Source organism: Hylobates moloch, unplaced genomic scaffold, assembly GCF_009828535.3.
Source record: "Hylobates moloch isolate HMO894 unplaced genomic scaffold, HMol_V3 SCAFFOLD_12, whole genome shotgun sequence".
In the NCBI taxonomy this organism is placed as follows: domain Eukaryota; kingdom Metazoa; phylum Chordata; class Mammalia; order Primates; family Hylobatidae; genus Hylobates; species Hylobates moloch.
The window spans coordinates 32,762,087-32,787,366 of record NW_026652287.1 but is presented as its reverse complement, the minus strand read 5'-3'; the positions used below and the strand labels follow the sequence as shown (position 1 = coordinate 32,787,366).

At 47.3% G+C, this 25,280-nt stretch overlaps 1 protein-coding gene across 1 annotated transcript; it reads right to left on the bottom strand.

The window, feature by feature from the left end:
- Nucleotides 1-5,490: 5,490 nt before the first annotated feature.
- On the bottom strand, nt 5,491-25,063 carry LOC116479461 (putative protein ZNF321). Its single transcript, XM_032171553.2, is given in 3 exon segments — nt 5,491-5,572; nt 5,574-6,043; nt 25,003-25,063. Coding segments are annotated over 3 exon segments (582 nt in total). The 5' UTR covers nt 25,046-25,063; the 3' UTR covers nt 5,491-5,503.
- Nucleotides 25,064-25,280: the final 217 nt, after the last annotated feature.

Genomic DNA, 25,280 nt, shown 5'->3' with positions numbered 1-25,280 from the left:
AAAACAACAAGGAAGTAAAACCAAAGACAGGCAGCCCTGCACCAGGCCCGAAACCAGGCTTGGGCCTGCCTGGCCTAAACCCAGTAGTTAAAAATCAACTCATAACTTAGAAACCAATGTTTTTCATAGATTCCAGACATTGTATAGAAGAACATTGTGAAACTCCCTGCCCTGTTCTGTTTCTCTCTGACCACCAGTGCACAAAACCCCTGTGTATATATCTGGGACTGTAGTCCCTGTTACGTATCCCCTAGATTGCTCAATCACGGCCCTTTCACTTGAAATCTTTAGTGTTGTGAGCCCTTAAAAGGGACAGAAATTGTGCACTCGGGGAGCTCGGATTTTAAGGCAGTAGCTTGCCGATGCTCCCAGCTGAATAAAGCCCTTTCTTCTACAACTCGGTGTCTGAGAGGTTTTGTCTGCGGCTTGTCCTGCTACATTGGAGGCGAGAGTGGCCAGGAAGGCTGAGGCATAATTCAAAAGCCCTGGAATTGTCTGGAACAGGGACGCAAACTAGAATGTGAAATGCAAAGCCCTGCCTGGGCGGAACGTACGATCTCATGCTGATGGTACACTGAACAGAACACAAATCCTCTCCCTTTCTATTCTCCATTTGCTTGGGAGGGAGAGTCCACCCTGTGCTCAGCTTCAGAGACTTCCCTGGGGCCACAGCCTGGGATGCTGGAAGGAGTGCTCAGGCCAGGGAAGAGTGAGGTCACCACCTGCTGCTTAAACACAGCAGAAATGTGGAAGCGGGGGTGGGAGCCTGAAGTCCAGCTACTCAGGAAGGAGTGGCGGGAGGATTGTTGAGCCTGGAGGTCCAAGCCAGCCTGGGTGACAAAGTAACACCCCCTCCCACAGGGATCCCTTCCTCGTCTTTTTTTTTTTTTAATTTTTAAAATAAAATTTTCATTGCGTGAGATAGGGATCCAATATTATTCTTTTCCATGTGGATATCAAGTTAGTTGTCCCAGCACAATTGTGGATGACATCTATTAGTTTTTTTTATTTACTTTTTTTCTTTTCTTTTTTTTTTTTTTTTTTGAGACAGTGAATTTCTGTCACCCAGGCTGGAGTGCATTGGTGAGATCTCGGCTCACTGCAGCCTCTGCCTTCTGGGTTGAAGCGATTCTTCTGACTCAGCCTGCATAGTAGCTGGTATTACAGGCATGCGCCATCATGCCTGGCTAACTTTTGTGCTTTTGGTAGAGACAGGGTTTCACCATGTTGGCCAGGCTGGTCTTGAACTCCTGACTTCAAGTGATCCGCCTGCCTCGGCCTCCTGAAGTGCTGGGATTATAGGCATGAGTCACCGTGCTGGGCCCAAGAAATACTCTTTACTTCACTTTTTAAATGTTGAGAAAATACAATTGAAAACTAAAAAAAATCTTCCCCAGATGAAAAATCATCTTCACTATGATAACAGAGAAAGAAATAACCATTTTATTAATAAAGAGCCTTAGACCTGAATGTAATGGGAAATAGAGGCAAACAGTTGAGAGGTTGAAAACAGAGAAACTTCACTGTTCTATACAACCCATTAAGTACATGTTTTCTTTTGTCTTTTTTCTTTTTTTTTTTTTTGGAGACAAGAGTCTCACTCTGTTGCCCAGGCTAGAGTGCAGTGGCACGATCTCGGCTTACTGCAACCTCCACCTCCCAGGTTCAAGCAATTCTCCTGTCTCAGCCTCCCAAACAGCTGGAACTACAGGCATCTGCTACCATGCCAGGCAAATTTTTGTATTTTTAGTAGAGATGGAGTTTTACCTTTTTGGTCAGGCTGGTCTCAAACTCCTGACCTCAGGTGATCCACCTACCTCAGCCTCCTAAAATGCTGGGATTACAGGCATGAGCCACCGCACCCAGCCTAAGTACGTGTTTTCAAGATAAACACTAATCAGTCCTCAGGGAAGTGTACTTGACAACACCCTTGGTCACACATAGTTCATCCTGGCTCTACTTGGTAATGGAGGTGACTACCTGTGTCAGCTAACTAGCTTCCTCCCGAGTAAGGGGGGAAAATGCTAACCCACGTCTTTTTGGCAAGTGTGAGTTTCACAACATGGCGACAGGTGCCCTCTCTAGTGAGGCTCCTACAATCCAACAGAAACTGACATCAGCAGTAAACAATAAAATTTAGAATACATGGTTAAGTATAGAGATTATGTGAACACAAAGCTTGAGGATAGACACCTGGAAACCTCAACTCCAAATAAAGGGGGTCTATGTTCCCAAGTAGAGACGATAAGATTTCACGCACAGGGAAAGACAGAGAAGCTTTAGCAGAATCACCACATTTTCCATTCAAGACCAGTGGATAAGTTGCAGCAACTTGACTGGTGACGGATTGATACACTTCAAGAAAGGTTATTTTATCACTACATAAGAAGGGACAATCAGCCAGGTGCGGTGACTCACACCTGTAATCCCAGCACTTTGGGAGGCGAGGTGGGCAGATCACAAGGTCAGGACATCGAGACCATCCTGGCTAACACAGTGAAACCCGTCTCTACTAAAAATACAAAAAATTAGCCGCATGTGGTTGTGGGCGCCTGTAGTCACAGCTACTTGGGAGGCTGAGGCAGGAGAATGGCGTGAACCCGGGAGGCAGAGCTTGCAGTGAGCCAAGATTTCGCCCCTGCACTCCATGCTGGGTGACAGAGTGAGACTCCATTTCAAAAAAAAAAAAAAAAGGGACAATGATGCCAAGAGGTCTTGTCTCTGGGGCTGCTCAGTCTTCCTAATTATTTACAGGAAAACTTTTTTGTGTTTTTATTTATTTTTTCTTTTCTTTTTTTTTTTTTTTGAGACAGAATTTTGCTCTTGTTGCCCAGGCTGGAGTGCCATGGCGTGATCTCGGCTCACCGCAGCCTCCGCCTCCCAGGTTCAAGCAATTCTCTTGCCTCAGCCTCCCGAGTAGCTGAGATTACAGGCATGCACGACTATGCCCAGCTAATTTTATATTTTTAGTAGAGACGAGGTTTCTCCATGTTGAGGCTGGTCTCGAACTCCTGACCTCAGGTGATCCGCCCTCCTCAGCCTCCCAAAGTGCTGCGATTACAGGCGTGAGCCACTGCGCCCGGCCCTCTTTTTTTATTTTTTGGAGACAGAGTCTCGCTCCATCACCCAGGCTGGAGTGCAGTGGTGTGATCTTGGCTCACTGCAACCTCCACCTCCCGGGTTCAAGCAATTCTTCTGCCTCAGCCTCCTGAGTAGCTAGGACTACAGGTGCGTGCCACCATGCCTGGCTAATTTTTGGTATTTTTAGTAGAGATGGAGGTCTCATCGTGTTAGCCAGGATGGTCTCGATCTCCTGACCTCTTGATGCTCCCGCCTTGGCCTCCCAAAGTGCTGGAATTACAGGCATGAGCCTCCTTGCCTGGCCAAAACTTTTCTTTTTTAAATTGATATTAGGAAACTCAGTTATATAGCTTTTTTTGGGGGGTATGAAGTCTTTCTCTGTCGCCCAGGCTGGGGTGCAGTGGCATGATCTCGGCTCACTGCAACCTCCACCTCCCCAGTTCAAGCAGTTCTCCTGCCTCAGGCTCCCAAGTGGCTGGGATTATAGGTGCGCCCCCCCACACCCTGTAATGGCTTTGTGTGTTTACTAGAGACGGGGTTTCACCACTTTGGCCACGCTGGTTTCTAACTCCTGATCTCAAGTGATCCGCCCGCCTCGGCCTCCCAAAATGCTAGGATTACAGGCTTGAGCCATGGCACCTGGCTGGGAAAACTCATAAAATTTGCGCCTGCGGCCGGGCACGGTGGCTCATGCCTGTAATCTCAGCACTTTGGGAGGCTGAGGTGGGTGCATCACAAGGTCAGGAGATCGAGACCATCCTGGCTAACACAGTGAAACCCTATCTCTACTAAAAATACAAAAAATTAGCCAGGAGTGGTTGTGGGCGCCTGGAGTCCCAGCTACTGGGGAGGCTGAGACAGGAGGATGACGTGAACCCAGGAGGTGGAGCTTGCAGTGAGCCGAGACCGCACCACTGCACTCCAGCTTGGGCGACAGAGCGTGACTGTCTCAAAAAAAAACAAAAACAAAAACAAAAAAACATTGCGCCTGCATGCCACTGGACTCTGGTTGCATGACCACTTTCCTCTCAAGGCTCAGAATTATTTAAAGGTCAGTAGTTTTTAATTTGAAGCATTTGATGTTTGAATTATTTAATTTCCTACTAAGATACAAGTACTATCTCCCTTGTCGTTTGCCTTACAAGGATCGCGCCCAAGTCCTTCAGAAATACATCCCTGGGTCATTAAACTGAAAAAAGGTTCAGTTACTTTCTAAAAAATACCACTTCAGGCCGGACGCGGTGGCTCAAGCCTGTAAGCCCAGCGTTTTGGAAGGCTGACGCGGGTGGATGACCTGAGGTCAAGAGTTCAAGACCAGCCTGACCAATATGGAGAAACCCCATCTCTGCTATAAATACAAAAATTAACCAGGCATGGTGGCACGCATCTGTAGTCCCAGCTACTTGGGAAGCTGAGGCAGGAGAATTGCTTGAGCCCAACAGACAGAGGTTGTGGTGAGCCAAGTTTGTGCCATTGCACTCCAGCCTGGGCAACGAGTGAAACTCTGTCTCAAAAACAAAAAATTAATAACAATAATAAATACGGCCGGTACAGAGGCTCGCTCAGGTGAGACTCCGTCTTAAAAAAAAAAAAAAAAGAAAGAACACTACCACTTACACAGTAGGGCCTTCTCAAAAACAAGGGCAACGCCATCTCTTTTAAGTTTTTCTTTTGTCTTTCAAGGTGTGATTTGCGACTGAAAACTTTTTCACATTCTTCACGTTTGTAAGGTTTCTCTCCAGTATGAAGTGTATGATGACATGCAAGGTGTGCTTTCTGATTAAAAACCTTGCCACATTCATTACACTTGTAAGGATTCTCTCCAGTATGAATTGCCTTATGAATTACAAGGGCTGAATTTCAACCGAAGGTCTTGTTACACTCACTACACTTGTAAGGTTTCCCTCCAGTATGAAGTCTATGATAGCATGTAAAGGATGACGTCTGACTGAAGGCGTTGCCACATTCATAACAACTGTAAGGTTTCTTACCAGTGTAACACTTACTATGGCATACAAGGAATCACTTCTGATTAAAGACCTTGTCACATACATCACATTTATATTGTTTCTATCCTAAATGGATTATCTGTTGTTTCCTTAAGAGTGAGCTATAATTAAAGGATTTGCCACTCTCATTACATTGGAAAGATTTTTTTTTTTTTTTTTTTTTTTTTTTTTGAGACGGAGTCTCGCTCTGTCGCCCAGGCTGGAGTGCAGTGGCGCAATCTCGGCTCACTGCAAGCTCTGCCTCCCGGGTTCACGCCATTCTCCTGCCTCAGCCTCTCCGAGTAGCTGGGACTACAGGCGCCCGCCACCACGCCCGGCTAATTTTTTGTATTTTTAGTAGAGACGGGGTTTCACCGTGGTCTCGATCTCCTGACCTCGTGATCCGCCCGCCTCGGCCTCCCAAAGTGCTGGGATTACAAGCGTGAGCCACCGCGCCCGGCCGTACATTGGAAAGATTTTTCTCTCATGTGTACCTCCCGTTTTTTGTGTGAGTAATGAAGAATGGAGGGAATTATTCCCATAATTATTAGAAATATGGGTTTTGGGACTACAAGAAATTCTTTGGGATGTTGAAATTAAGGAGGCATTGTTGATAGACTTCTCAACTTGATTACCAATTTTCCATTCGGGCTGAAATATGTGGAGTTCAGGCAGATGCGAACGAAAGCTTGATCCAAGCTGATCTTTAATAGGCTTGTTTCCAGCATGCCTTTGATCATTTCGGTCTGTACTACCAGTCAACTCTTTGATTTCTGTCATGGGTGCTTCATGACCATTTCTTTCATCTTCTTGCCACTGAATCTCAAAGTCATGAATATCTTTCTCAATTTCCTGTAAGCAAAAATCTCTAATGGGATGACTTTCATGTCTTTGCAATGTCCCTGTGTGGAACACTTCTGTATTGCCTTGTCCTGTGGATGAGAACTTCTTCATCATGCATTTGGAAGAGATATCTACAAAATATAAACACCAATAGGTTTCTAATTAAGCACAGATGGTAAATCATACTGAAATGTGTAAATATGAACCAAAAAAACAATTCTTATTTTAAACTTTCCAAACATGAGCTTCAAAGTTTAGGAACACGAAAGGAGTAAGATTCTATAATAAATAAAGGCGATTGCATGTTCTTCAAATCATTTCTACGGAAGCCTATTTCCAATATCATGACAAAACACTGACAGGGCACAAACATGTGTAAGCCTAAAGTAAGGAGTGTTTTTCCACTGTGACCCTAAAGTATATGAGAGTTTACAAAAATCACATCGCTGTCTATGAAAGAAGAAAAAAATGTATTCTTCATACTTACAGCATATTTACTGTACACAAAAAAATGCTATAGGACCACACAATGTGCTATATTGGTAAATAATCCACAACAAGCTCATGTAAGGATAACCAAAATCAATGGAGATTCTGTATTGTCAAACAATCATAGCAATGAGAAGATAAGAAAAGATTACAAAACTTAGCCAGGTGTCATGGCTTGCACCTGTATTCCCAGCTACTCAGGAGGCTGAGGCAGAAGAATTGGTTGAACCTGGGAGGGAGAAGTTGCAGTGAGCCGAGATCGCACCGCTGCAATTAAGCCTGGGTGACAAAGTCAGACATTTTTTTCCAAAAAAAGAGAAAACAATAAAAGAAAATGTTAATATAATATTTTTCTGGATAAATATCATAAAATTACCTTTATACATGCTGAACAGGCACTTTGTGACTTAAAAAAAAAAAATTGGTAGTTTTATTTTTTTCAGACAGAATCTTGCACTCCAGGCTGGAGTGCAATGGCATGATCTCAGCTCACTACAACTTTCGCCTCCACGGTTGAAATGATTCTCCTGCCTCAGCCTCCTGAATAGCTGGGATTACAGGCACGTGCCACTATGCGCAGCTAATTTTTGTATTTTTAGTAGAGATGGGGTTTCACCATGTTGGCCAGGCTGGTCTCAATCTCCTGACCTCAAGTGATCCGCACGCCTTGGCTCCCCGAAGTTCTGGGATTACAGGTGTGAGCCTCTGCGCCTGGTGGCACTTCGTGACATTAACGAGTGGAGTGTGTCAGTTATATTGCCTACGAGATACTGAAAAGCCATATGTAAAATCAGAAAAATTAATAATATATTGTAACTCATGATAAAACCAGCAAGAAAATAAGTACATTTATACAGCCTGCAGAATTGTAAACAATTCTCTCTTAAGAAAAAAGCCACAAGGTCTATTAACCACCAGCACACCATATAAGACCTGAAATACATAGTAAGATCACCACCTTCTAGGCCAGGCGTGGTGGCTCACCTCTGTAGTCTCAGCACCTTTAGGAGGCCGAGGCAGGTGGATCAAAAGGTCAAGAGATTGAGACCATCCTGGCCAACATGGTGAAACGCCGTCTCTACTAAAAATACAAACATTAGCTGGGCGTGGTGGTGTGTGCCTGTAATCCCAGCTACTCTGGAGGCTGAGGCAGAAGAATCTCTTAAACCCGGGAGGTGGAGGTTGCAGTGAGCAGAGATCGTGCCACTGCACTCCAGCCTGGTGCAGAGCAAGACTCCGTCTCAAAAAAAAAAAAGATCGCTACCCTCTGATTTAGGATGTCAAGGAAATACACAACAATGCTGGGCACGGTGGCTCACGCCTGTAATCCCAGCACTTTGAGAGGCTGAGATCTGATGTAGGAGGTCAAGAAAATACACAACAATGCTGGACGCGGTGGCTCACGCCTGTAATCCCAGCACTTTGAGAGGCACAGTCGGGTGGATCACGAGGTCAGGAGATCGAGACCATCTTGGCTAACATGATGAAACCCCGTGTCTACTAAAAATACAAAACATTAGCTGGGCGTGGTGGCAGATACCTGTAGGCCCAGCTACTCCGAAAGCTGAGACAGGAGAATGGCGTGAACCCGGGAGGTTGCAGTGAGCCGAGATTGCGCCACTGCACTCCAGCCTGGGGGACAGAGCCAGACTTTATCTCAGAAAAGAAAGAAAGAAAGAAAGAAAGAAAGAAAGAAAGAAAGAAAGAAAGAAAGAAAGAAAGAAAGAAAGAAAGACAAGACAAGATAGGACAAGACACAGCATTAAAAGGAATAAGAATTGACTAACGGCCGGGCACGGTGGCTCACACCTGTAATCCCAGCACTTTGGGAGGCTGAGGCTGGCAGATTATGAGGTCAGGAGTTTGAGACCAGCCTGGCCAACATGGGGAAACCCCATCTCTACTAAAAACAAAAAAATCAGCTGGGCATGGTGGTGGGCACTTGTAATCCCAGCTACTTGGGAGGCTGAGGCAGTTCTTGTGGGCAGAGGATTATGCAGGTGCAGAGGCAAGAGACTGAAGGCACAAACCATTTCAGTACAATAAAGAAAATAGTTAGAATAAGAATAGTCATAATACAAATTAGATATAGAGATGATCATGGACAATTATCAATCATTATTATAAACAGTATAAATCTTTAGCTTTTAATATTACTCTTTGTTGCATTACTAATATAACCTAGGAATAACCAGCAGGTATAGGGTCAGGTGCTGAAGGGACATGGTGAGAAGTGACCTAGAAGGCAAGAGGTGAGCCCTCTGACACTGCCGCATAAGGGCCGCTTGAGGGCTCCTTGGTCAAGCGGTAACGCCAGTGTCTGGGAAGGCAACCGTTACTTAGCAGACCGTGAAAGGGAGTCTCCTTTCCTTGGAGGAGTCAGGGAACACTCTGCTCCACCAGTTTCTTGTGGAAGGCTGGATATCATCCAGGCCTGCCCGCAGTCATCTGGAGGCCTAAACCCCTCCCTGTGGTGCTGTGCTTCAATGGTCACGCTCCTTGTCCACTTTCATGCTCCTCCCTTACTCCTGGCTCCTCTTTGAAGTTTGTAGTAGATAACAGTAGAAGAAATAGTGAAAGTCTTGAAGTCTTTGATCTTTCTTATAAGTGCATAGAAGAAAATGTTGACATATGCTGCCTTCTCTCTCTCTCTGCTTCAGCTACCTAGGAGGGAAGGGCCCCCTGTCCTGTGATCACGTGACTTTTTTCACCTTGTCAATCGCTTAGAAGATTCACCCTCCTTACCCTGCCCCCTTGTCTTGTATGCAATAAATATCAGCGAGCCCAGACATTCGGGGCCACTACAGGTCTCCTCAACTTGATGGTAGTGGTCCCCCAAGACCAGCTGTTTTCTCTTTATCTCTTTGTCTTGTGTCTTTACTTATTACAATCTCTTGTCTCCGCACATGGGGAGAATACCCGCTAAGCCCCGTACAGCTGGACCCTATAAGTTCTATATATATGCATTGAAGGGGGCCTGACCCTCCACACCTGTGGGTATTTCTCATCAGGTGGGACGAGAGACTCAAAAAAGAAATAAGACACAGAGACAAAGTATAGAGAAAGAACAGTAGGCCCAGGAGACCGGCACACTCAGCATGCGAGGACCTGAGCCGGCCTGAGTTCCCTCAGTATTTATTGATCATTATTTTTACTATCTTAGCGAGGGGAGTGTAGCAGGGCAACAGCTGGGGAGAGGTCAGCAGGGAAACATGTGAGCAAAGGAATCTGTATCATGAATAAGTTCAAGGAAAGGTACTGTGTCTGGATGTGCACATAGGCTAGATTTATGTTTCACTTTACACAAACATCTCAGTGTAGGAAAGAGTAACAGAGCAGTATTGCTGCCAGCATATCTCACCTCCAGCCACAGGGCGGTTTTCTCCTATCTCAGAATAGAACCAATGGGAATGGTCGGCTTTACACCGTGACATTCCATTCCCAGGGATGAGCAGGAGACAGAAGTCTTCCTCTTTTTTTTTTTTTTTTTTTTTTTTTGAGATGGAGTCCCGATCTGTTGCCCAGGCTGGGACAGGATCTCGGCTCACTGCAAGCTCCATCTCCCAGCTTCACACTATTCTCCTGCCTCAGCCTCCCAAGTAGCTGGGACTACAGACGCCCGCCACCACGCCTGGCTAATTTTTTATATTTTTAGTAGAGACGGAGTTTCATCATGTTAGCCAGGATGGTCTCGATCTTTTTACCTCGTGATCCGCCCACCTCGGCCACCCAAAGTGGTGGGATTACAGGCATGAGCCACCGCGCCCAGCCTACAGAAGCCTTCCTCTTATCTCAACTGCAAAGAAGCCTCCCTCTTTCACAACTCCTCCTCAGCACTGATTCTTTACGGGTGTCTGGCTGTGGGATGTAAGGTCTTTCCCTTCCCACCAGGCCATATCGCAGTCTGTCTCAGTGGGGGGAAACTTTGGACAATATCCAGGCTTTCTTGGGCAGAGGTTCCTGTAGCTTTCCGCAGTGCATTGTGCCTCTTGTTAATAGAGAACGGTGAATGGTGATGACTTTTACTAGGCATATTGCCTGCAAACGTTGTTAACAAGGCACATCCTGCCAGGCGCGGTGGCTCAGGCCTGTAATCCCAGCATTTTGGGAGGCTGAGGCGGGCGGATCACGAGGTCAGGAGATCGAGACCATCTGGCTAATACGGTGAAGCCCCATGTCTACTAAAAATACAAAAAAAAATTAGCCAGGCGTGGTGGCAGACACCTGTAATCCCAGCTACTCAGGAGGCTGAGGCAGGAGAATGGCATGAACCCAGGAGGCGGAGCTTTCAGTGAGCCGAGATTGTGCCACTGCACTCCAGCCGGGAGACAGAGCGAGACTCCGTCTCAAAAATAAAAAAATAAGCCGGGTGTGGTGGCTCACGCCTGTAATCCCAGCACTTTGGGAGGCTGAAGCGGGCGGATCTCCTGAGGTCAGGAATTCCAGACCAGCCTGACTAACATGGAGAAACCACGTCTCTACTAAAAATACAAAATTAGTCAGGCACGGTGGCACATGCCTGTAATCCCAGCTACTAGGGAGGCTGAGGCAGGAGAATCGCTTGAACCTGGGAGGTGGAGGTTGCGGTGAGCTGAGATCGTGCCATTGCACTCCAGCCTGGGCAACAAGAATGAAATTCTGTCTCAAAAAAAAATAAAAATAATAAAAATAAATTTAAAAAACCACATCCTGCACAGCCCTAAATCCATTAAACTTTGATTCAATACAGCACATGTTTCTGTGAGCACAGGGTTAGGGCTAAAGTTACAGATTACCAGCATCTCAAAGCAAAACAATTTTTCTTAATACCGATCAAAATGGAATTTCCTATGTCTTCCTTTTCTACATAGACACAGTAACAATCTCATCTCTCTTTCTTTTCCCCACAATGCATTGCCCTTAGTTATATAGTTTGCTATGCATAAAATGCAAAACATAGAATGCGTACTGGGAAAATTTATAAGATGAGTCAGAGAAAACTTTGTAGAAAACAAATTGCACAACAAAAACAAAAAATATGATGCAGGCTCTATGGCATAAATGTTTGTATTGGCTAAAAGCCATTATCAGATTTCTTATTCTCCAATAGGATGTTCCTGCAGATGAGGCCTTTTAGAGAATTTGGTTATCTGTGTTGACTATTCATGAATAGGACTAATGCTTTTCTTTTTCTTTTTTTTTTTTTTTGTTTTGTTTTTTGAGATGGAGTCTCGCTCTGTTGCCCAGGCTAGCGTGCAGTGGTGTGATCTCGGCTCACTGCAAGCTCTGCCTCCCGGGTTCATGCCATTCCCCTGCCTCAGCCTCCTGAGTAGCTGGGACTACAGGCGCCTGCCACCACGCCTGGCTATTTTTTTTTTTTTTTTTGAGACGGAGTCTCGCTCTGTCACCCAGGCTAGAGTGCAGTGGCATGATCTCGGCTCGGTCCATGCCTTCTTCTGCCTCAGCCTCCTGGTGCTGGACTAAGGCCTGCCACCACACCTGGCTAATTTTTTTGGTTTCACCGTGTTAGCCAGGATGGTCTTGATCTCCTGACCTCGTGATCCACCCTCCTTGGCCTCCCAAAGTGCTGGGATTACAGGTGTGAGCCACCGCGCCCAGCCCTGGCTATTTTTTTTTTTTTTGTATTTTTAGTAGAGACGGGGTTTCACCATGTTATCCAGGATGGTCTCAATCTCCTGACCTCGTGATCCGCCCGCCTCGGCCTCCCAAAGTGCTGGGATTACAGGCATGAGCCACCTGACCTCAGGTGATCCCGACCTCAGGTGATCCAGCTGCCTCGGCCTCCCAAAGTGCTGGGATTACAGGCACGAGCCACAGCGCCCGGCCAGGACTAGTGCTTTTATAAAAAAGAGACAGTAAAGTGTTCATTGTCTGTTCCTCTTTACACCCGGCCTATTTTTTCTTTATTTATTGATTTTTAAGATGGAGTTTTGCTCTTGTTGCCCAGGCTGGAGTGCAATGACATGATCTTGGATCACCACAACCTCAGTCTCCTCAGTTCAAGCTATTCTCCTGCCTCAGCCTCCTGAGTAACTGGGATTACAGCCATGCGCCACCGCATATGGCTAATTTTGTAGTTTTAATAGAGACGTGGTTTCTCCATGTTGGTCAGTCTGGTCTTGAACTCCCGACCTCAGGTGATCCAGCTGCCTCGGCCTCCCAAAGTGCTGGGATTACAGGCACGAGCCACAGCGCCCGGCCAGGACTAGTGCTTTTATAAAAAAGAGACAGTAAAGTGTTCATTGTCTGTTCCTCTTTACACCATGCCAGGACACAAGCGGAAGATGGCTGGACTAAACCATGAAGAAGGATCTCACCAGGAACCAATCTGGTTGACATCTTGCTCTTGGATTTTCCACTTTCCAGATTCATGAGAAATAAATTTCTGTGTCTGAAGCTTTCTAGTTTATGCTATTTCTTTTTTTGTCTGTTTTTTTTTTTTTTTGAGACGGAGTCTCGCTCTGTCGCCCAGGCTGGAGTGCAGTGGCGCAATCTCGGCTCACTGCAAGCTCCGCCTCCCGGGTTCACGCCATTCTCCTGCCTCAGCCTCTCCGAGTAGCTGGGACTACAGGCGCCCGCCACCACGCCCGGCTAATTTTTTTTGTATTTTTAGTAGAGACGGGGTTTCACCGTGGTCTCGATCTCCTGACCTCGTGATCCGCCCGCCTCGGCCTCCCAAAGTGCTGGGATTACAAGCGTGAGCCACCGCGCCCGGCCTTTTTGTCTGTTTTTGAGACCGAGTCATGCTTCATCACCCAGACTAGGGTGTAGTGGCACGATTCTTCTGCCTGAGGAGATCCTCCTGCCTCAGCCTCTGGAGTGGCTGGGACTAAGGCACACACCACCATGCCTGGTTAATTATTTTGTGGGGGGAAGACGGAGCCTCCCACTGTCACCCAGGTTGGAGGGCAGTGGCACGATCATGGCTCACTGCAGCATAGCCTCCCAGGTTCAAGTGATTCTCCTGTCTCAGCCTCCCAAGTAGCTGGGATTACAGGTGCATGCCACCATGCCCAGCTAATTTCTGTATTTTTAGTTGACACGGGGTTTCACCATGTTGGCCAGGCTGGCCTTGAACGTCTGACCTGAGGTGATCTGTCTTTCTCAGCCTCCCAAAATGTTGGGATTACACGGGTGAGCCATCGCATTCAGCCAATTTTATTTTCACTTAGTAGATTCGAAGTTTCATTATGTTTGTGCAACTGGTCTCAAACTTCTAACCTCAAGAAATCTACCCACCTCGGGCCGGGCGCGGTGGCTCACGCTTGTAATCCCAGCACTTTGGGAGGCCGAGGCGGGCGGATCACGAGGTCAGGAGATCGAGACCAAGGTGAAACCCCATCTCTACTAAAAATACAAAAAACTTAGCCGGGCGTGGTGGCGGGCGCCTGTAGTCCCAGCTACTCGGAGAGGCTGAGGCAGGAGAATGGCTTGAACCCGGGAGGCGGAGCTTGCAGTGAGCCGAGATTGCGCCACTGCACTCCAGCCTGGGCCACAGAGCGAGACTCTGTCTCAAAAAAAAAAAAAAAAAAAAAAAAAAAAAAAAAAAAAAAAAAAAAAAAGAAATCTACCCACCTCGGCCTTTCAAAGTGCTGGAATTAGAGGCGTGAGCCGCCGCGGCTGGCCAGTGTAAGCTATTTCTGATAGAACAGTGAAATGAGCGAGACAGGAAAAGGGGCATCTCATCATCAACATCACCGAAGCCTGACAAATCTTATCAAACAAAAAAAGTTTAGAGTCTGTACTATAAAACTTCCAATATGTTAAGCCATCTAAAAGCATTAACTTGTTTTAAAAAACAGGCAGGTGGATCACTTGAGGTTGGGAGTTCGAGACTAGCCTGACCAATATATAGGAAGTTCATCTCTACCAAAAATACAAAAATTAGCCAGGCACTGCGGGCAATGGTGGCTCATGGCTGTAATCCTAGCACTTTGAAAGGCCGAGGCGGGCAAATCACGAGGTCAGGAATTCGAGACCAGCCTGACCAATATGGTGAAACCCCATCTCTACTAAAAATACAAAAAAATAGCCAATCTCTGTGGTGCCCTGTGAGGAAAAGAAAGAGAGATCAGATTGTTACTGTGTCTATGTTGAAAAAGGAAGACAAAAGAAACTCCACTTTGATCTGTACTAAGAAAAATTGTTCTACTTTAAGATGCTGTTAATCTTTAACTTTTGTCCCAACCCTGTGCTCACAGAAACATGTGGCGTATTGACTCAAGGTTTAATGGATCTCGGGCTGTGCAGGATGTGCCTTGGTAGAAATGTTTTTGCAGGCAGTATGCTTGGTGATAGTCATCACCATTCTCCATTCTCAATTAACCAGGGACACAATGCACTGTGGAAAGTCGCAGGGACCTCTGCCCAAGAAATCCTGGATATTGTCCAGGTTCCCCCCCAACTGAGACAGCCTGAGATATGGCCTCATGGGAAGGGAAAGGCCTGACTGTCCCCCAGCCCGACAACTGTAAAGGGTCTGTGCTGAGGAGGATTAGTGAAAGAGGAAGGCCTCTGTGCCATTCAGATAAGGGGAAAGCATCTGTCTCCTGCTCATCCCTGGGAATGGAATGACTCAGTGTAAAACCGACCAGACATTCTATTTACTGAGATAGGAGAAAACCGCCTTATGGCTGGAGGTGAGACATCATGGCGGCAATACTGCTCTTTACTGCACTAAAATGTTTGTGTAAAGTCAGACATAAATCTGGCCTATGTGCACATCCAGGCACAGCACCTTTCCTTAAACTTATTTATGATGCAGAGTCCTTTGCTCACATGTTTTCCTGCTGACCCTCTCCCCACCATCACCCTACAGTCCTGCCACATCCCCCTCTCTGAGATAGTAGAGACAGTGATCAATAAATACTGAGGGAACTCAGAGGCCGATGCTGGTGCAGGTCCTCACTTGCTGACCGCCGGTCCCCTGGGCCCACTTTTCTCCCTCTATACTTTATTTCTTTTCTCAGTCTCTCATCTCCACCTTGTGAGAAATACCCATGGGTGTTGGAGGGGCAGGATCCCTTCACAAAGTAGTAGAACTACAGGCGTGAGCCACCGCACCTGGCTACACATTTACGTTATAGCATCTTGACCTTTGGCTCCCCAGCTGCCTTGTGACTCTGTGTGTGTGTGTGTGTGTGTGTGTGTGTGTGTGTGTGTGTGTGTGTGTATGCTCATGTGCTGTGACAGGCAAGGAAAAGCCAGTAGAGCGTCACCGCCACTAACTTGGCAGGAAGAGGTGGCCCTCGGGCTGCAGTTCACTGTGCTGTTTGCACTCGGATCCTTGGAAGAATCTTTCCTGAAGTCATGGAGCCTCCAGCTCCTCCGGAACAGAACTAGTTGTGTAGGAGTGTGTCCTTCATGCCCCTCAGGTCCCTGACCTTCTCCCCACCCTTCCTGAAGGGAATCCAGGACCCCTGACTCTGAGCTCATCACCTGCTGGTGGCAAAGTCCCTGCCCATAATGGCCAAACTGGGCCCTGGTGATGTGCAGAGCACGGAGACCCAGGAGCTGGAGTGAGGCAGTGACACAGATGGCAAAAATGGGGATGCCTCGGCACTGCCTGAGGACACAGGGTCTGGTCTGTAGGGCTTTTCTGACCTTAGTGAGGCCTTCTCCTCTTATTTTGACTGAAATAATTAGCCACAGGAAGTTCAGATCAATCAGAGTTGAAATTTCCAGAAGAAATGTGGGACCATCCTCACACTTGCCCCAGGCCCCGAGTCTTCCCTGAGGACGCCTCAGCATCTAAATCACAACCCCAGAGAAGGTGCTGCAGTTGTCCTGTGGCCAAGATGAGAACTGTGCATCCTCCAGCAAAGGGAGACCCAAAACATTCAAAACAACCCATGCAGAAAGGCGTCTCTGGGCAGGCATGGTGGCTCCCGCCTGTAATCCCAGCACTAGGGCAGACGTATCACCTGAGGTCACGAGTTCAAGACCAGCCTGGCCAACATGGTGAAACCCTATCTCTACTAAAAATACAAAAATAGGAGCAGGTGAGTTGGCTCATGCCTGTAATCCTAGCACTCTGGGAGGCTGAGACAGGTGGATTACTTGGGGTTAGGAGTTCCAGACCAGCCTGGCCAACATGGTGAAACCCCATCTCTACTAAAAGTACAAAAAGTAGCTGGGCTTGGTGAGCGTCTGTAATCCCAGCTACTCAGGAGGCTGAGGCAGGAGAATCGCTTTAACCCGGGAGGGAGAGGTTGCAGTGAGCCAAGATCGTGCCACTGCACTCCAGCCTGGGTGACAGATTGAGACTCAAAAGTAAAATTAAATTAAATTAAAATTAAAATACAAAAATTAGCTGGGTGTTGTGGCACACACCTGTAATCTCAGCTACTTGTGAGGTGAGACACAATAATTGCTTGAACCCAGGAGACAGAGGTTGCAGGGAGTGAAGTCATGAGACTGCACTCACAGCCTGGATGATAGAGTGAGATTCTGTCTCAAAAAATAAAAAATAAAAAAATAAAAAGAGCGTTTCTGATGTGATTGATGCAGAGATGATAAAATCTGAGTAACGTGATAAAGACTGACGGACAGAGGGAAATTCAGATGGGGGTGGGACGGCATGGAAGACATCCCTGAGCCTAGACCTGAAGGAGGAGATAGGGACAGGGCCATGATCATTTAGGGACATAGGGTAAGAGCAGGGACAATGACCAGAGACAGGTAGGATTTTGATTTTTGGGAAAAGAGAAAAGCAAATGTGACTAGGGCAGAGGGAGTCATGAGATGAGGGCAAGCTCCCAGGAGGAGGTGGCACACTGGCAGGGGCCAGGGACACAGGGCTGTGGAGCCACAGTGAGGAGTTGGGCTTTCAACATTTGTCCACATGGACCAGAGGGCTTTGAGGGAAATATGCACTTAATAGCTCATAGCTCAAGACTGTAACAAACGACATAAAGAAAGAAAACTGAAAAATAGACTAACTGCTTAAACTACATTTTGATGTTAAAGGTTTCCAATAAATAATAAAGGGTAGAAAGCATGCAGACCTCGATCTGAACCAGATGCAACTAATTTCAAACAGAAACTACTTTGAAATTGTTTATTAAAAATCAAACAAATTCAGATGTCAACGGGAAAATAACTAGAACATATACGTGTACAGAAAGGAAAGATGTGAGCAGATTACAGCATGCCACAAAGGCATCTTTCAGAAGAAGTGATTATGGATTAAAAAAGGAAATTTTAAAATTAACATTTATCTCAAAGTCAAACTACAAAAAAAAAAAAAAAAAGAAAGAAAAAAAAAGAAAGAAATGAAGAGGAACCAGAAAGAAAAAAAAGGAAATCTTTTACACAGCGAGAACAAAAGCACTTTTGATGTCCCTTTTTTTATTTTATAATTTTTTTTTTTGAGATGAAGCCTCGCTCTGCCCCCCAGGATGCAGTGCAGTGGTACCATTTCAGTTCACTGCAACCTCTACCTCCCAAGTTCATGTGATTCTCATGCCTCAGCCTCCTGAGCAGCTGGAACTACAGGTGCACGCCACCATGCCCACTTACTTTTTAAATATTTTTACTAGAGACGGGGTTTCACCATGTTGGCCAGAATGGTCTTGAACTCCTGACCTTAGGTGATTGGCTCCCCAAGTGCTGGGATTACAGGCATGAGACACCATGCCCAGGGTTGATGTGCCTTTTTTTTTTTTTCATTTTTCTTTTTTGAGATGGAGTCTCACTCTTGTCCAGGATGGAGTGCAGTGGTGCAATCTTGGCTCACTGCAACCTCCACTTCCCACCTTCAAGTGATTCTCCTGCCTCAGCCTTCTGAGTAGCTGGAATTACAGGCGCATGCAAACATGCCCAGGTAATTTTTGAATTTTTAGGAGCAACGGGATTTCACCATGTTGGTCAGGCTGCTCTCAAACTCCTGACCTTGTGATCCTTGTGATCTGCCCGCCTCAGCCTCCCAAAGTGCTGGGATTACAGGAATGAGCCACTGCGCCCTGATGTCCCTTTTAAAAAGTACTATGGGCTGGGCGTGGTGGTTCATGCCTGTAATCCCAGCATTTGGGAGGCCGAGGTGAGCGGATCACCTGAGGTCGGGAGTTCGAGACCAGCCTGACCAACATGGAGAAACCCCGTCTCTACTAAAAACAAATTTAGCTGAACGTGGTGGCTCATGCCTGTAATCCCAGCTACTCGGGAGGCTGAGACAGTAGAATCGTTTGAACTTGGGAAGTGGAAATTGCGGTAAGCCAAGACTGTGCCATTGCACTCCATCCTGGGCGAGAGCAAGATTCCATCTCAAAAAAAAAAAAAAAAAAGCAACACTATGTAGGCCAGGTGCGGTGGCTCCTCTCTGTAATCCCACCTGTAATCCCAGTAATTTGGGAGGTCAAGGCAGAAGGATCCTTTAAGCCCAGAATTTTGAGACCAGCCTGGGAAACATAGTGAAACCCCTTTTCTACAAAAAAAAATACAAAAGCTAGCCAGGCTTGATGGCTCATGCCTGTGGTCCCAGCTACTCAGGTGGCTAAGGTAGAAGGATCGCTTAAGCCTAGGAGGTGGAGGCAGCAGTTAGAGGAGATCATGCCACTGCACTCCAGCCTGGGCAATACAGCCAGACCCTGTCTCAAAATATAAATGAATTAATTACATTTAAACTATTACATGATAACAGAAAGTGATTTTTTTCTCTCACTTCACTGCCCCACTTCCTATTCCGCCCTGGGAAAAGGGAAGAGAGTGTCTAACAAGTGAATTAAGACACAACCTTCTGGCTGAATAGGGATTCCAAGTGGAAGCTAACCTCTGAGGCCAAGATTTATAGAATGTACATGTCTTATAGATAGGAATTTTAAAATTCTCAATATCATCTGTATAATTTACACAAGTTTTAAGTTATTAAACTATATACATAGGCTGGGCACGGTGGCTCACGCTTGTAATCCCAGCACTTTGGGAGGCCAGGACGGGCGGATCACGAGGTCAGGAGATCAAGACCACGGTGAAACCCCGTCTCTACTAAAAATGCAGAAAATTAGCCGGGCATGGTGGTGGGCGCCTGTAGTCCCAGCTATTGGGAGAGGCTGAGGCAGGAGAATGGTGTGAACCCGGGAGGCGGAGCTTGCAGTGAGCCGAGATCACGCCACTGCACTCCAGCCTGGGGGACAGAGCAAGACTCCGTCTCAAAAAAACAAAATAATAAATAAATAAATAAATAAACCATATACATAGAAGTCAACATGTCACGACGAATCATATCCAATGAACTCACCCACTCATGTGAACCCAAAGTCCCCCGCCCCTTTTTTTCTTTTGAGACAGGGTCTTGCTCTGTTGACCAGGCTGGAGTGCAGTGACATGATCTCGGCTCACCGCAGCCTGGATCTCCTGGGCTCAAGTGATCCTCCTGCCTCAGCCTCCAGAGTAGCTGGGATTACAGGTGTGCACCATCACACCCAGTTAATTTTTTTTCTTTTGGCAGAGATGGGGGGGGGGGGTCTCACTATGTTGCCCAGGCTGGCCTCGAACTCCTGGACTCAAGCAATCCCCTTGCCTCAGTCTCCTAAATTGTTGGGACTACAGGCGTGAGCCACTGCGCTCAGCCCCCCTTTCTTCATTACTGTGCTTCCCTCCGTAATTCTGTACATCTCTCTCATTCTCCCCTTCTCTCTCTAGCTCTTGTTTTCTTTTCTTTTTCTCTGGGATTCTGCTCTTCATTTTGTACCCCTCTCCTCTTCTGCTGTTTATCCCCTTCTTCTCTCTATTCCTTCTCTTCCACCTCTTCTGCTCCATCCTCACAACTTATTTAACCTCTTGTTACTCCTTCTCCCCAATCTTTCGATCATCCTCAATCTCCATATATTTCTGCCTCTTCTCCCATCTCTGCGCCTTCTCTGCTCTCCCCGTTAAACTATCTCTTCCCTGTTAAATCCCCCAGTCCCCACTCTCTATCACCCCAGATCCCCAAGTGTCCTCCCTGCTGTGGTTCTCCCTCTGCTCTCCTTGCCACCAGCACAACTCTGCTCTTTTTTCCCCCCGGCTCCAAACCCCTCGTCCTCTCCCTCACTCTTATGAACTTCCCTCTTTGCTGCCCCTCTCTCTACCTTGCTGTTCTTCATCTGTACATCTAGCTTTTCTCTACTGTTCTCCATTTGCTTTTCTCCTCCTGTTTTTCGTATCTTTTTTTTTTTTTATTTTTGTTGTCTCTTGGCAAATCCCTCACCCATCCTCTACGCTGCCATCTGTTATGGTCTTTCTCATTCTTCTTTTCTCTGTCTCAGGTTTTCTACCGCTCTCTGTCTCCCGATCCCTTTGGCCCACACAATCACAGGGGGCTTTGGAGTTAGACGCCTGCATCCCGGAGGAGCGCATTTTCCAGGGGCTGGTGCAGGGCAGGCAAGAACACCCGGTATCATAGGACAGCCCCGGGCACCTCCCCAACGCGGGCTCAGGAGAAAGAGGAAGGCTCAGGGAAGACCTGGGGAGCATAAGGGCCCCGCACGAGGAGGGAGGTGGGGGGCGACGGCGCCTGAAGACAAGACTGAGAGGAGCCCAGGGCGGGAATCCGCCTCGCGGTAAGGAGTTTAAAAAGTGCAGGTCGGGAGGAGTCAGAAAAAGGCTTTCAGCAGGAAAACTACGCGATGGGAAGTGTATACGTTGCCCTATAGCAGAAAGATTCGGGAAGGGACCAGTCTATGGTGACTTTAAACCCAAAAGGAAGCGACCCCTGGACTTTCACGGGGACTTCTCAATTTGCTCTGGGTAAAGAAAGACGGACCAGAACTTCCAGGTCTATGAGGACCCCACCTCCCAGGTACAGAAGCGCCAGGGACCCGGGAAGCGCAGACTTAACACAACACAGAGCAAAACTCACCCCCGCGGTGGGACCGTCACTCCACGCGATCCGCTTCCGGGTTTGCGCGAATCTGCGCTCTGGGGACAGAAGCCAGGCCTGGGAGGGACCAGCGAGGAGGCGGGCGGGGCCTGGACGAGGTAGGGGCGGGGAGCGAGGCGGAGAGACCTTGCCCTTCAGAACCGACAGGGGGCGGGGCCAGGGCGGGACCTGTGGGTCTCTCAGCCTCGCTCACAAAGCCTCCGTTTTTCGGGTTTTGGAGGCGAGACCGGCCAGGAAGGCTGAGGCATGATCCAAAGCCCTGGAATTGTCTGGAAGGGGATGCAAACTAGAATGTGAAATGCAAAGCCCTGCCTGGGCGGCACGTACGATGTCATGCTGATGACCACAGAACAGAATAGAAATCCTCTCCCTTTCTATTCTCCATTCACTGGGAAAGGAGAGTCCACCCTGTGCTCAGCTTCAGAGACTTCCCTAGGGCCACCGCCTGGGATGCGGGACGGAGTGCTCAGGCCAGGAAAGAGTGAGGTCACCACCTGCTGCTTAAACACAGCAGGAATGCGGGCGCGGTGGCCCGAAGCCTGAGGTCCCAGCTACTCAGGAAGCAGCGGCGGGAGGATCGCTGAGCCTCGGGGTCCAAGCCAGCCTGGGCGACAAAGTAACACCTCCTCCAGCAGCGCTCCCTTGTCTCTATTTTTTTAACTTTTTTTAAAATAAAATTTTTGATTTTGTGAGATAGGGATCCAACATTATTATTTTTCACGTGGATATCCAGTTAGTTGTCCCAGCACATTTGTGGAAGAGATCTATTACTTTCATTTTCATATTTACATTTTTTCCTTTCTTTTCTTTTCTTTTTTGAGACAGAGTATTTCTCTGTTGAACAGGCTGGAGTGCAGTGGCGAGATCTCGGTTCACTGCAAATTTCACCTCCCAGGTTAAAGTACTTCTCTTGCCTCAGCCTCCCAACTAGCTGGGATTACAGATGTGCGCCACCAAGCCTGGCTAATTGTTTTGTATTTTTAGTAGATACTGGGGTTTCACCACGTTGGCCGGGCTGGATTCGAACTCCTGACCTCAAGTGATCCACCCACCTCGGCCTCCCAAAGTGTTGAGATTACAGGCGTTAGCCACCGCGTCTGGCCAGGAAAACTCTTAGAAGTTGAGTCTGCAGCTGGGCTCTGGTGGCTCAGGCCTGTAATCCCAGCACTTTAGGAGGCTGAGGCGGGCGGATCAGGAGGTCAGGAGTTTGATGCCAGCCTGGCCAATATGGTGAAAAGCTGTCTCTACTAAAAAATACAAAAATTAGCCAGGCATGGTGGTGTGTGACTGTAGTCCCAGCTACTTGGGAGGCTGAGGCAGGAGAATCGCTTGAACCCAGGACGCGGAGGTTGCAGTAAGCCGAGATCACACCACTGCACTCCAGCCTGGGTTACATTGTGAGACTATGTCTCAAAAAAGAAAAAGAAGTTGCCTCTGCATACCACTGGACTCAGGTTGCATGACCACATTCCTTTCAAGGCTCAGAATTATTTAAAAGTCCATACCTTCAAATTGGAATTATTTGATGTTTGAAATATTTAATTTCCTCCTGTGTTACAGGTACCATCTCTCTTGTTGTTTGCCTTTCAAACAGAGACCCCAAGTCCTTCAGAAATACATCCATGGGTTATTAAGCTGAAAAAAAGTTTAGGTTGTTTCTAAAAAATACCACTTCAGGCCGGGCATGGTGGCTCACGCCTGTAATCCCAGTGTCAAACCACTGAGGCAGGCCGACCACCTGAGATCGGGAGTTCGAGACCAGCCTGACCAACATGGAGAACCCCCGTCTCTTGTAAAAATACAAGATTAGCCGGGCATGCTGGTGCATGCCTGTAATCCCAGCTACTCTGGTGGCTGAGGCAGGAGAATTGTTTGAACCCGGGAGACAGAGGTTGCAGTGAGCTGAGATCACGCCATTGCACTCCAGCACCGGCAACAAGAGCAAAACTCTGTCTCAAACAAACAAACAAACAAACAAAAAAACCTCAGAAGTGAAGGGGGCCTGCCCCTCCACACCTGTGGGTATTTCTCATAAGGTGGAGACGAGAGACTGAGAAAAGAAATAAGACATGGAGACAAAGTATAGAGGAAGAAAAATGGGCCCAGGGGACCAGCGCTCAGCATGCGGAGGACCCGCGCCGGCACTGCTCTCTGAGTTCCCTCAGTATTTATTGATCTCTATCTCTACTCCCTTGGAGAGCGGGATGTGGAAGGACTATACAGTAATGGTGGGGAGAGGGTCAGCAGAAAAACATGTGAGCAAAGGACTCTGTCATAAATAAGTTTAAGGAAAGGTGCTGTGCCTGGATGTGCATGTAGGCCAGATTTCTGTTAGAATTTACACAAACATCTCAGTGCGATAAAGAGCAGTATTGCTGCCATGATGTCTAGCCTCCAGCCATAAGGCGGTTTTCTCCTATCTCAGTAAATAGAATGTACAATCGGGTTTTACTCTTGAGACATTCCATTCCCAGGAATGAGCAGGAGACAGATGCTTTCCTCTTCTGTCAACTGCAAACAGGCCTTTATCTTTCACTAATCCTCCTCAGTACAGACCGTTTACAGGTGTCGGGCTGGGGGACTGTAAGTTCTTTCCCTTCCCAGAAGGCCATATCTCAGGCTGTCTCAGTGGGGGGAAACCTGGACAATACCCAGGCTTTCTTGGGCAGAGGTCCCTGCGGCCTTCCACAGTGCATTGTGTCTCTGGGTAACCAAGAATGGAGAATGGCAATGACTTTTCCCAAGCATACTGCCTGCGAACACATTTTTAACAAAGCACATCCTGCACAGCCCTAATTCCATTAAACCTTCAGTCAATACAGCACATGTTTCTGTGAGCACAGGGTTGGGGCTAAGGTTACAGATTAACAGCATCTCAAAGCAGAAGAATTTTTCGTAGTACAGATCAAAATGGAGTGTCTTATGTCTTCCTTTTTCTACATAGACATAGTAACAGTCTGATCTCTCTTTCTTTTCCCCACACAGAAGACAGAGAAAATGAGTTTACAAATTTTCTAAACAAATGTCCTAAGAGACGAAAAAAAAAAGAAATCTTTTTTTTATTTTCAAAGGAGGAATTATACCTTTCATTTATGTCCTTGTTTGTTTGAGACAGGGTCTAGCTCTGTCACTCAGGCTGGAGTGTGGTGGAGAGATTAGAGCTCACTGCAGCCGTGAAATACCCGACTCAAGTGATTCTCCCACCTCCGCGCCCTGAGCAGCTGGGACCACAGGCGTGCACCACCACACCTGACTCATTTTTTTATTTTTAGTACAGACGACATCTCACTATGTTGCCCAGGCTGATCTCGAACTCCTGTACTCAAGCAATCCTCCTGCCTCAGCCTCTCAAAGTGCTGGGATTACAGGTGTGAGCCACTGCTCCGGGCCGTGACTTTATTTCCATGAAATACGAAATTATCCTCCACTCCTGGGTGTAATAGGCGGTTTTGCACACCACCTTTCAGTTTCCATTATCCACTCAAACAACCAAGGACCTTGCTTAGTTTAATAAGCCGTTCTGCCAGTCCCCGCTGCAACCAGCGCCCCGCTCCACCCCTTTACCGAGGTCCCTGCCTGTCTCCCCCGCCCTGCCCCAGACTGAGGGGAGCTCGCCCCGCCTGCAGGATGCGCGACTCTACCTGCTCAAAAAAGGCGCTTTGGATTAAAACAATTTTCAATGTAAGAGGAGAAACTATTCAGCGTTCAGCACACGTGGTCTACTACAATAAGTTGTTTTACCTTGGATTGTTTGAAATGTTAACTTAAAACGGGTAGGAAGCATCCATGTGATATTAGGGGTAACATCACGGCACAAGAGAATGAATCCACCAATCAGAACCCGGAGGATCCAGTCCTAGAGGGAGAGGATTACAGCAGGAGACATCCATGGCCCAGCTGAGGAGAAAGCCCGAACTCGCCCCTCCAGGCCTGGCCCTTTAGAACCACCCACCTTCCAGAGCCCGCCCCCTAGAGGGCGATAACCCTCTGGCCAGGCTCCTGCCCACAGTCCGGGCCAG